The 13092-nt window shown below is 43.8% G+C and overlaps 1 protein-coding gene across 3 annotated transcripts in view; it reads right to left on the reverse strand.

Annotated features, from left to right (window-relative positions):
- Window positions 1-13092, reverse strand: part of LOC106588322 (atrial natriuretic peptide receptor 1) — a 112095-nt gene that overhangs the window by 54891 nt on the left and 44112 nt on the right. For all 3 annotated transcript variants that reach the window (XM_014177183.3, XM_014177184.3, XM_014177182.3), the window contains one exon: window positions 5643-5756. In XM_014177183.3, coding sequence (XP_014032658.1) covers window positions 5643-5756 — 114 coding nt within the window. The remainder of the gene's footprint in view (window positions 1-5642; window positions 5757-13092) is intronic.

A 13092-nucleotide genomic window follows, 5' to 3' on the forward strand; every position in this document is an offset into this window, starting at 1 on the left:
TGTTTTGTCACATACACTCAAATTAGGCAAACTATTCTAATTTCAGCAATCAGGAAATGGCGGAGCGATTTCTTTATATTGCACCTTTAAAGGCCCATTGTGATTTCCCTGTGTTTTATATACTGCTCAAATAAATAAAGGGAACACTTAAACAACACAATGTAACTCCAAGTCAATCACACTTCTGTGAAATCAAACTGTCCACTTAGGAAGCAACACTGATTGACAATACATTTCACATGCTGTTGTGCAAATGGAATAGACAACAGGTGGAAATTATAGGCAATTAGCAAGACACCCCCAATAAAGGAGTGGTTCTGCAGGTGGTGACCACAGACCACTTCTCAGTTCCTATGCTTCCTGGCTGATGTTTTGGTCACTTTTCAATGCTGGCGGTGCTTTCACTCTAGTGGTAGCATGAGACGGAGTCTACAACCCACACAAGTGGCTCAGGTAGTGCAGCTCATCCAGGATGGCACATCAATGCGAGCTGTGGCAAGAAGGTTTGCTGTGTCTGTCAGCGTAGTGTCCAGAGCATGGAGGCGCTACCAGAAGACAGGCCAGTACATCAGGAGACGTGGAGGAGGCCGTAGGAGGGCAACAACCCCGCAGCAGGACCGCTACCTCCGCCTTTGTGCAAGGAGGAGCAGGAGGAGCACTGCCAGAGCCCTGAAAATGACCTCCAGCAGGCCACAAATGTGCATGTGTCTGCTCAAACGGTCAGAAACAGACTCCATGAGGGTGGTATGAGGGCCCGACGTCCACAGGTGGGGGTTGTGCTTACAGCCCAACACCGTGCAGAACGTTTGGCATTTGCCAGAGAACACCAAGATTGGCAAATTCGCCACTGGCGCCCTGTGCTCTTCACAGATGAAAGCAGGTACACACTGAGCACATGTGACAGACGTGACAGAGTCTGGAGACGCCGTGGAGAACGTTCTGCTGCCTGCAACATCCTCCAGCATGACCGGTTTGGCGGTGGGTCAGTCATGGTGTGGGGTGGCATTTCTTTGGGGGGCCGCACAGCCCTCCATGTGCTCGCCAGAGGTAGCCTGACTGCCATTAGGTACCGAGATGAGATCCTCAGACCCCTTGTGAGACATATGCTGGTGCAGTTGGCCCTGGGTTCCTTCTAATGCAAGACAATGCTAGACGTCATGTGGCTGGAGTGTGTCAGCAGTTCGTGCAAGAGGAAGGCATTGATGCTATGGACTGGCCCGCCCGTTCCCCAGACCTGAATCCAATTGAGCACATCTGGGACATCATGTCTCGCTCCATCCACCAACGCCACGTTGCACCATAGACTGTTCAGGAGTTGGCGGATGCTTTAGTCCAGGTCTGGGAGGAGATCCCTCAGGAGACCATCCGCCACCTCATCAGGAGCATGCCCAGGTGTTGTAGGGAGGTCATACAGGCACGTGGAGGCCACACACACTACTGAGCCTCATTTTGACTTGTTTTAAGGACATTACATCAAAGTTGGATCAGCCTGTAGTGTGGTTTTCCACTTTAATTTTGAGTGTGACTCCAAATCCAGACCTCCATGGGTTGATAAATTGGATTTCCATTGATTATTTTTGTGTGATTTTGTTGTCAGCACATTCAACTATGTAAAGAAAAAAGTATTTAATAAGATTATTTCATTCATTCAGATCTAGGATGTGTTGTTTAAGTGTTCCCTTTATTATTTTGAGCAGTGTATATACTTCCACACTATGAGGTTGGAATTATACTGTGAAATTGTGAAAATTATGATCATGCGCTTTTATTGTAAGAGCTGTTTGAAAAGACTGAATGTTTTGGTGGAATGGAGCTTTGGCCTGTCTAGTGACATCACGGTAAATTGGTTAATAGACCAATAAGAAAGAAAGTTCCAAACCTCTCTGCCAATAACAGCTAGTTTTTCCCCTCCCCACTCAGACCACTCCCAGACAGTTCTAGCAACATTCTTGCTTGAGAAATTTCTCTTTGCAAAGAAGCTATTTTTGCTTCTTTTTGACCATTTGAATTGAAAACAATCACAGTAAGGTACTTCATTGTTACCCAGAAAGGATTTGACATTGAGATAAAAACGGCTCCATTGGACCTTTAACAGGCAGACAGACAGACACAAGTACATGAGCTGGTCACTGAGCGAACAACCGTCCCCACAGACCATCTCTCACTGGCTCTAACAAAGGTAGAGCCACCCACACCTCTCGTTCAGCACTTTAGCTGGCGCCACACAGGGAGGTTCAGTACCAATTTAAGCTCTCTTACAGAGGACACCCCTGAATATTAGCCAGGCAGCTCCATACACCCACACTCCCCGTTAACCCCACAGTCACTCTATTACCACCTACAATTCAAACATAATAACAGCATTTATATACCTTTTTTTTTTCATAACCTTTTTATCCCCAATTTTGTGATATCCAATTACTATCTTGTCTCATCACTGCAACTCCCCAACAGGCTCGGGAGAGGCAAAGTTCGAGTCATGCATCCTCCGAAACATGACCCACCAAACCACGCTCCTTAAAACACCTGCCTGCTTAACCCGGAAGACAGCCCTACCGAAGTGTCGGAGGAAACACTGTTCAACTGACAACCGAAGTCAGCGGAGTCACTAGAGCGCGATGAGTAAAGCCCCCCCCTCACCTAATCCAGACAACGCTGGGCCAATTGTGCACCACCCTATGGGACTTCTGGTCACAGCCAGATTGGGATTGAACCTGGGTCTGTAGTGACGCCTCAAGCAGTGCGATGCAGTGCCTTAGACGGCTGCGCCACTCGGGAGGCCGAGCATTTACATACCTTGACAAGGTTTCACACAATGAATGTCTCACACAATTTGTGTAATAGACCGACTTTTCATAGAGACATTTTAATTTGTGTATTTAAGTGAAACTTGTCTACCGCATAAATGAAATGTGATCTAAAGATGCATGGAACTGCTTTCACGAGCTGACAAATCCACATAGATGTTTAGCCTGAACTTTAGCCCCCGTCTCATAGTGTAATAAGCAGGGCTGCCCAAGTACACTGTGCAATAATTTCCATTTCTACATTAGGCTCCGTGTTGCTATGGCAATCAGTATATCAGCAAGTTTTCCCAAGTGCCAAATGGGAGGAGAAGCATTACTTTCTACCTTCCCTGGACTGCTGCTGCACTAATTAGTGACTGGCTTTCTAGCGTCCTACCTTCCTAACATTGATTGGGCTGAGACTAGAGACACTGGAGTGTGACACACAGCCCTGTCACTCGACAGAAGTGGCTATAAAGCAATAGTTTGTTATTTTCCATAAACAATATGATGCCGCAGACCTAGAAGACCCGTAATCTTCCCAAGAGGAGATATGTAACTTTACAGGCTCTATTTGATGGATAAATCCCTGTTTGCAGTATAAAAAAAACCTCTGTGGCATAACTTCAACCATTGAAAGCAAAGTTTGTGTGGAAAATATACACTCCAGCAAGCCCAATAATCCACTTAGAAAACAGGGTAACGGGACAGTTGTAAAAGATATCGTGACACCTTGCAATCATGACGCAATACGCGCCTGCACATGCAGACCGTACTTGCTACAAAGTTACAGAAAGCTAAACCAACAACCACACAAACTGAAATTGGATACATTGTAAACACAGGTCCAACGAGTAAAACACATAGCTTGCTAGCATTGATTTGTTTTTCCAGAGATTTACTTTTTGGAGCATCTGATGACCTAACGTGGTGTGATGAACATACAGTTCTCCGGTCCCCTCCGCCGCTATGCTGTCAAATCCTTCCACATTTACATTTACATTTTAGTCATTTAGCAGACGCTCTTATCCAGAGCGACTTACAAATTGGAACCACATGTTTCTAGTTTAATCCAGCTGTTTACAGCTATTGATATTTTTTTAATCCAGTTGTCATATTGGCAGGTTTGCTAGCAACAAACGATTTAGCTAGCTTCTACCCTAGTGTTTGTTATGCAATGCGATCCCCTCGCAATTAACAGTCAGTGTCGACGAGTGTCCTGACGGGAAGGCAAACATTTCTATCTATGCCAGAGAAAATCGGCATTATCAGCTCATTGTTATGGATGTATCGAAAGGAATGTCAATAGAAAACGGCGTAAACAAATAGAAATGCAGCTACTTGGCTGTTATTCTGGCTGCAGAGGTCTTGACTGTGTTAGCCGTAGCTAGTCGGCTAGCTAGCAAGCAAGGGATAAGAACCAACGGAACATAATGAACGAACAACTGGTTCGGGTCCATAAATATCGAACCAACGACTGGGTCGCGTCTCTAGCAACCGTCTCTAGCAACCAAGTATGAATTTGCTTATAAAAATGAAAATATCAATGTTTGTTTTTTTTACAGGTAAATGTGTGCTTTAGTATTGTTTTCTTTGACAACTGTGGTATAAGTGAGATGAATGCCTCCGATCTGTACATTACCTTGGAAAAATTAACTCCACTGCGTCGTCCATCATTTCCAAGGTAATGTACAGAACGGAGGTGTTTATCTCTTACATAACCTATATTCTATTAGCAGAGCCAAAAAGAGCACAGCTAACCATATATTAGAGCAATGGTTACCAGAATTTAGCATTTAGGTGTAACATCTAAATCTGTTGCCAGACAACAGCCTGATAAAATTGTAATTTTCCTTGACAATCATACTTAGGGATTATGCAAAAAGTGCAAGGAAATTACAATTTCTAGATGTCCCACAGCGATTGCTGACTGACTTGAAAATATTGGAATTGAAATGTCACACTTACACTTAAAGTTTGATAATTGCATACTGGTAAACAGGTTTCTTAAATCTGAACATTGAGAACCTGCAAATGTCATGTGGTTAAGGTAATTCTATACTAGCAAATCCAAACTGAGCCAGAAGGCAAAACGCCAGAATGTTCATTCTCTACAATCTCTACAGGGGGTTCTACATGGAACTCATAAGGGTTCTACCTAGTTTTAGAGAGCACCTTTTTTTCGAAGAGTTCAGATTCAATGCATAGAAGGGTAAAAAAGATTCCAATCTTTAATCTTTAACCACCTTTAATCAGCTCAGGAAGTGTGTCGGCCATCACTCTGTTGACTCCAATACAGTGTAAACAACCTGACACACATCACATTGTAGAACATCCCTATTGGCAAAGATTGAACCCAGCCTTTGTTTTTTTTACCATGAGATCCATTAAGACTGAGGGGAAATTATGAAAATTCTACAAGCTCTTGTCCCAGCAGCCTTTGAAAGGTCATGCATTGTGAAGGCAGATAGAGGCGGCACAGTTTGGGCCCACATCGGTAACTGTGAGCCAGCAGATAAGCCGCAAGAGGCGATTCCATTTCTGTTGGTCTATGAGTCTGCCTGTGAATTTATCGGTGTGTTTGTACAGCTAATAAAACAACTTTTTGTGTCTATTTAATTCTGTCTGTGGGTCTGAAGGAGGTACAATCCTTTCCTAAGTTGAATGTTCTTCAGTGTCCATCCTATGAATAAGAAAGACACCCTCTTTGTCTCTACCACTCTCCTGCCAACATCATATGTAGTTTAACTTTTACTGTCTTATTTCTACCTTCTTTCTATTCTGGTATCACCCTGCCTCTCAATCAATTTGTCAATCAACCAACAAGCAAGCAACCAATTGGCCATCCTCACTTACCAGCGAGTCTTCCACGGTGAAGTTGAACATGTTCATGGCGTCCGTCTTCAGGTTGGAAACAAACTCCTTGTACTCCGGGTTCTGTGGCTCTTTGTAGGTCAGGATCTTCACACTCTGTCAGGATAGATGAATGACAACCCAAAAAAACGCAATAACACATAGCGTACAGATTATACCATACACATTGCCATAGTCTCATGTTACATACAGCACAAACACTCATCAACTCCTGCGTCTCATTTTAATTAGAGGTTCACAGCGAAGATGTGAAACCTATTGTTATTCTTAGATTTAAAAAATATCCTGGACATGTTCAATAACTCTAGCATAGGTTGGTAACTTTTTTCTAATTTGGCACACATACACTAGAGCCCATGACTTGGTCAAAAAAGAATGTCACCCATCAATAGGCTTGTAGGTGGCGCTGTAAAAAGCAGGCTCGCTTATTTTATTTGTATTTATTTAACCTTAACTTAACTAGGCAAGTCAGTTCAGAGCAAATTCTTATTTACAATGACGGCCTGGCCCCGGCCAAACCCGGACGACGCTGGGCCAATTGTGTGCCGCCCTATGGGACTCCCAATCATGGTCGGATGGGATACAACCTGGGACTGTAGTGACGCCTCTCAAAATGAGATGCAGTGCCTTAGACCGCTGCGCCACTCGGGAGGCCAAACACCCGTATTGACCTAGACACTTGAAATGTTGTATGTAGGCGTCTTTCCTCATGCTGAAGAAAATTGTCTCAAGGACACATAAGGTCTGTCAGGACAAATTTTCCTCCATCTTGGAAATTTTGGAAAACTTTTGAAAAACGTATTCTCATTAACCATAAGTCCAAATAACACAACATTCGGTACATATGCCCATGGTACATCTCTTAATTTAGTTTGAGCTAAGGGATTGGTTAAGAGATGCTTGAGTTATTGATGAATCAGGAAATCAGACTTTACGTGTCCATTTAAATCCTTTGTAAATCCACTCCTTTGTAAATCCACTTCACACTTGAAACTTTTTAGGGGCATCAAAGATATTACTATGATGATCCATGTCAAGTTTGGCATTGATATCTTTCCTGGGTGGCGCAGCGCTCAAAAGCACTGCACCCCAGTGCTGAGGTGCAACTACAGCCTGGGGTTCGATCCCAGGCTGCGTCACAACTGGCTGTGACCGGGAGCCCCATAGGACGGCCGACAATTGGCCTAGCGATGTCCGGGGTAGGGGAGGGTTTGGCCGGTGGGGCTTTCCTTTGCTCATCGTGCTCTAGCAACTCCTTGTGACAGGGCCGCGCACCTGCAAGCTGACGCCGGTCGTCAGTCGAACTGTGTGTCCTCCAACACATTGGTGCGGCTGACTTCTGAGTTAAGCGAGCATTGTGATAAGAAGTAGGCGCCCAGGCGGGTCATGTTTCGGGGGACGCATGACTTGACCGTTGCAGAGATGAGCCAAGGGATCTAATTCAGGGAGAAAACTGGGTAAAAAAATATGCTTCTGGCCATACCATACCAGTGTGATAAGTACTGGGACGTGAGACCGCCTGGGAATACCAGGTGCCGTAAGCTAAAAAAATGTATAAATAAATAACCTAAAGCTTAAAATAAGGGTTGTTGGACTAAAAGTCAGATTCACTCCAAATTTGTTCTTTGTCCCTAAAGAGTTTGAGAAAATAAAGTTGATGCATTCAAAGATGATGATAAAAAGATTGTGGGTGATGTTGTGTTAGACTTCAGTGGGACTTTTGACATTATCGATCATAGTCTGCTGCCGGAAAAACGTATGTGTTATGGCTTTACACACCCTGCTATATTGTGGATAAAGAGTTACCTGCTAAACAGAACACAGAGGGTGTTCATTAATAGAAGCCTCTCCAACATAATCCAGGGAGAATCAGGAATTCGGAAAGTATTCAGACCCCTTCCCTTTTCCACATTTTGTTCAAAACAAAGCAAATCAAAACAAATGTTATTTGTCATATGCACCGAATACAACAGGTGTAGACCATACCGTGAAATGCGTACTTACATGCCGTTAACCAACAATGCAGTTTAAAGAAAATAGAGTTAAGAAAATATTTACTAAATAAACTAAAGTAAAAAATAAATAAAAAATAATGATCAATAACAAGGCTTTATGCAGGGGGTACCGGTACCGAGTCAAGTTGCGGGGGTACAGGTTAGTTGAGGTAATTTGTACATGTAGGTAGGGATAAAGTGACTATGCATAGATAATAAACAGCGAGTAGCAGCAGTGTAAAAACTGAGGGCGGGGGAGGGGCAATGCAAATAGTCCGGGTGGCCCTAAGATTAATTGTTCAGCAGTCTTATGGATTGGGGGTAGAAGCTATTAAGGGGCCTTTTGGACCTAGACTTGGCGCTCCGGTACCACTTTACGTGTGGTACTAGAGAGAGCAGTCTATGACTTGGGTGACTGGAGTCTTTGACAATTTTTTGGGCCATCCTCTGACACCAATTAGTATACAGGTCCTGGATGGCAGGAAGCTTGGCCCCAGTGATGTATTGTGCCGTACGCACTACCCTCTGTAGCGCCTTACAGTCGGATGCCGAGCCAGGTTGTGATGCCTGTAACGCCTTACTGTCGGATGCCATACCAGGTGGTGATGCAACCGGTCAGGATGCTCTCGATGGTGCAGCTGTAGAACTTTTTGTGGATCTGGGGACCCATGCCAAATCTTTTCAGTCTCCTTAGGGGGAAAAGGCGTTGTCATGCCCTCTTCACAGCTGTCTTGGTGTGTTTGGACCATGATAGTTTGTTGGTAATGTGGACACCAAGGAACTTGAAACTCTCGACCCACTCGACTACAGCCCTGTCAATGTGAATGGGGGAGAATTCGGCCTTCCTTTTCCTGTAGTCCACGATCAGCTCCTTTGTCTTGCTCACATTGAGGGAGAGGTTGTTGTCCTGGCACCACACTGCCGGGTCTCTGACCTCCTCCCTATAGGCTGTCTCATCGTTGTCAGTGATCAGGCCTACCACTGTTGTGTCGTTTGCAAACTTAATGGTGTTGGAGTCGTACTTGGCCACACAGTCGTGGGTGAACAGGGAGTACAGGAGGGGTCTAAACACGCACCCCTGAGGAGCCCCTGATCAGCGTGGCAGATGTGTTGTTGCGTACCCTTACCACCAGGGTGAGGCCCGTCAGGAAGTCCAGGATCCAGTTGCAGAGGGAGGTGTTTAGTCTCAGGGTCCTTAGCTTAGTGATGAGCTTTGAGGGCACTATGCTGTTGAACGCTGAACTGTAGTCAATGAACAGCATTCTCACATAGGTGTTCCTTTTGTCCAGGTAGGAAACAGCAGTGTGGAGTGAGATTGAGATTGCTTAATCTGTGGATCTGTTGGGGGCGGTATGCTAGTTGGAGTGGGTCTAGGGTTTCCGGGACGATGGTGTTAATGTGAGCCATAACCAGCCTTTCAAAGCACTTCATGGCTACTGACGTGAGTGCTACAGGGCGGTAGTCATTTTGACAGGTTACCATTGCTTTCTTGAGCACAGGGACATGTAGGTATTACAGACTCGGTCATGGAGAGTTTGAAAATGTCAGTGAAGACGAATGCTCTGAGTATATGTCCTGGTAATCTGTCTGGTTACGTTACAAACTTATTCTAAATAAAAAATGTTCCTCATCAATCTACACACAATGACAAAGCAAAAACAGTTCTTTTTTTGTGCAAATGTATTGAAAATAAAAAACTGAAATACCTTATTTACATAAGTATTCAGACCCTTTGCCATGAGACTCAAAATTGAGCTCATCCTTGAGATGTTTCTACAAGATGATTGGAGTCCAACTGTGGTAAAAAAAATTGACTGGACATGATTTGGAAAGGCACACACTTGTCTATATAAGGTCCCACAGTTGAAAATACATGTCAGAGCAAAAACCAAGCCAGGAGGTCGAAGGAATTGTCTGTAGAGCTCAGAGACAGGATCTGGAGAAGGGTACCAAAACATTTCTGCAGCATTGCAGGTCCCCAAGAACACAGTGGCCTCCATCAATCTTAAATGGAAGAAGTTTGGAACCACCAAGACTTTTCCTAGAGCTGGCCGCCCGGCCAAACTGAGCAATCGGGAGAGAAGGGCCTTGGTCAGGGAGGTGACCAAGAACCCGATGGTCACTCTGACAGAGCTCCAGAGTGCCTCTGTGGAGATGGGAGAACTTTCCAGAAGGACAACCATTTCTGCAGCACTCCACCAATCTCCACCAATCCAGATGGAAGCTACTCCTCAGTAAAAGGCACATGACAGTCTGCTTGGAGTTTGCCCAAATGCACTTAAGGTACTCTCAGACCATGAAAAACAAGATTCCCTGGTCTGATGAAACCAATATTGAACTCTTTGGCCTGAATGCCAAGTGTCACCTCTGAAGGAAACCCGTTACCATCCCTACTATGAAGCATGGTGGTGGCAGCATCATGCTGTGGGGATGTTTTTTAGTGGCAGGGACTGGGAGACTAGTCAGGATCGAGGGAAAGATGAATGGAGCAAAGTACAGAGAGATCCTGGATGAAAACCTGCTCCAGAGTGCGCAGGACTTCAGACTGGGGCGAAGGTTCGCCTTCCAACAGGACAACGACCCTAAGCACACAGCCAACACAATGGAGGAATGGCTTCTCTGAATGTCCTTGAGTGGCCCAGCCAGAGCCCGGACTTGAACCCGATCGAAGATCTCAGGGGAGAGCTGATAATAGCTGTGCAGCGACGTTCCCTATCCAACCTGACAGAGCTTGAGAGGATCTGCAGAGAAGAATGGGAGAAACTCCCCCAAATACAGGGGTGCCAAGCTTGCAGTGTCATACCCAAGAAGACTCAAAGCTGTAATCGCTGCCAAAGGTGCTTCAACAAAGTATTGAGTAAAAGGTCTGAATACTTATGTAAATGTAATATTTCAGATTTGTATACTTTTGCAAACATTACTAAAAACCTGCTTTTGCTTTGTCATTATGGGGTATTGTGTGTAGATTAACGAGGGGGAGAAAACAATTTAATCAATTTTAGAATACGGCTGCTACGTAACAAAATGTGGAAAAAGTCAAGGGGTCTGAATACTGTTTGCAATTTCCAAACAATCAGTGTCTGAAATAAGACCATGACCAAGCAGGAATACCTGGTGCACTGAAAAATTGGAATAACAGGAGACTGGTGTTTGGGGACAGAAAACCAATTTCAACACATCATTGGCACATTGGCCCAATGCTGTACTCAAGATAGTGTCTGTGAAATCAGCAGATGGGACTTGTAAAATTTGAATTCAATCTAATTAGCATAATAATTGTGTTCATCAAAGTCTGTGTGTTTAAGAGATACTTCTGGGCTGCGTCTCAATCAACTGCTTCCGCCGGTGTCTGTAAAAATGACTGGAGATGAATAGGTTCTTTCCACATCATAAGAGTACGTTGTAATCCACATATTTTTTATATATATATAAAAATGAGCTTTCTATATCTGTCAGATAAAGGATACATACTTCAAAACACTTCCTTTTGATTTATTTTTTGACTATCTGATTTGCCACGTATGAATGTGTTATTCAATGAGTTTCTAAATACGTTTTTCTGACAGTTGAAGTCGGAAGTTTACATACACCTTAGCCAAATACATTTAAACTAAATTCCTGACATTTAATCCTAGTAAAAATTCCCTGTCTTAGGTCAGTTAGGATCACCACTTTATGTTAAGAATGTGAAATGTCAGAATAATAGTAGAGAGAATGATTTATTTCAGCTTTTATTTCTTTCATCACATTCCCAGTGGGTCAGAAGTTTACATACACTCAATTAGTATTTGGTAGCATTGCCTTTATATTGTTTAACTTGGGTCAAATGTTTCGGGTAGCCTTCCACAAGCTTCCCACAATAAGTTTCGTGAATTTTGGTCCATTCCTCCTGACAGAGCTGGTGTAACTGAGTCAGGTTTGTAGTCCTCCTTGCTCGCACATGATTTTTCAGTTCTGCCCACAAATTTTCTATAGGATTGAGGTCAGGGCTTTGTGATGGCCACCCCAATACCTTGACTTTGTTGTCCTTATGCCATTTTGCCACAACTTTGGAAGTGTGCTTGGGGTCATTGTCCATTTGGAAGACCCATTTGCGACCAAGCTTTAACTTCCTGACTGATGTCTTGAGATGTTGCTTCAATATATCCACATAATTTTCCTCCCTCATAATGCCATCTATTTTGTGAAGTGCACCGGTCCCTCCTACAGCAAATCCCCCGTGCTTCACCATCCCCCGTGCTTCACCATCCCCTGTGCTTCACGGTTGGGATGGTGTTCCTCGGCTTGCAAGCGTCCCCCTTTTTCCTCTAAACATAACAACGGTCATTATGGCCAAACAGTTCTATTTCGGTTTCATCAGACCAGAGGACATTTCTCCAAAAAGTATGATCTTTGTCCCCATGTGCAGTTGAAAACAGTAGTCTGGCTTTTTTATGGCGGTTTTGGAGCAGTGGCTTCTTCCTTGCTGCCTTCCTTGCGGCCTTTCAGGTTATGTCGATATAGGACTCATTTTATTGTGGATATAGATACTTTTGTACTTGTTTCCTCCAGCATCTTCACAAGGTCCTTTGCTGTTGTTCTGGGATTGATTTGCACTTTTCGTACCAAAGTACGTTCATCTCTAGGAGACAGAACACATCTCCTTCCTGAGTGGTATGATGGCTGCGTGGTCCCATGGTGTTTATACTTGCATACTATTGTTTGTACAGATGAACGTGGTACTTTCAGGCGTTTGGAAATTGCTCCCAAAGATGAACCAGACTTGTGGAGGTCTGGTTCATCCTTTTTTCTGAGGTCTTGGCTGATTTCTTTTGATTTTCTCATGATGTCAGCCAAAGAGGCACTGAGTTTGAAGGTAGGCCTTGAAATACATCCACAGGTACACCTCCAATTGACTCAAATTATGTCAATTAGCCTATCAGAAGCTTCTAAAGGCATGTCATCATTTTCTGGAATTTTCCAAGCTGTTTAAAGGCACAGTCAACTTAGTGTATGTAAACTTCTGACCCACTGGAATTGTGATACAGTGAATTTTAAGTGAAATAATCTGTCTGTAAACAATTGTTGGAACAATTACTTGTGTCATGCACAAAGTAGATGTCCTAACCGACTTGCTAAAACTATAGTCTGTTAACAAGAAATTTGTGGAGTGGTGGAAAAACTAGTTTTAATGACTCTAACCTAAGTGTATGTAAACTTCTGACTTCAACTGTACCTACAGGGGTCCTAAAATTCTAAATCAATTATCTAAATGGCCCATGGCATTGTATGACCATCTTGCCTGACGAGTCAAACTGAATTCTTCCGCAGCTCTATGTTTGCTACATACTTCAGACTGCCATCGTTGAAATCTTTTGTGATGACGTCAAAATGAGTGATTGGATCATCTCTAACCAATCAGAGTATCAAAGCCATTGAGGAATTCTCAAATGCCGTAT

This window comes from Salmo salar, chromosome 27 (genome assembly GCF_965601325.2).
Source record: "Salmo salar chromosome 27, fSalSal1, whole genome shotgun sequence".
Taxonomy (NCBI): Eukaryota; Metazoa; Chordata; class Actinopteri; order Salmoniformes; family Salmonidae; genus Salmo; species Salmo salar.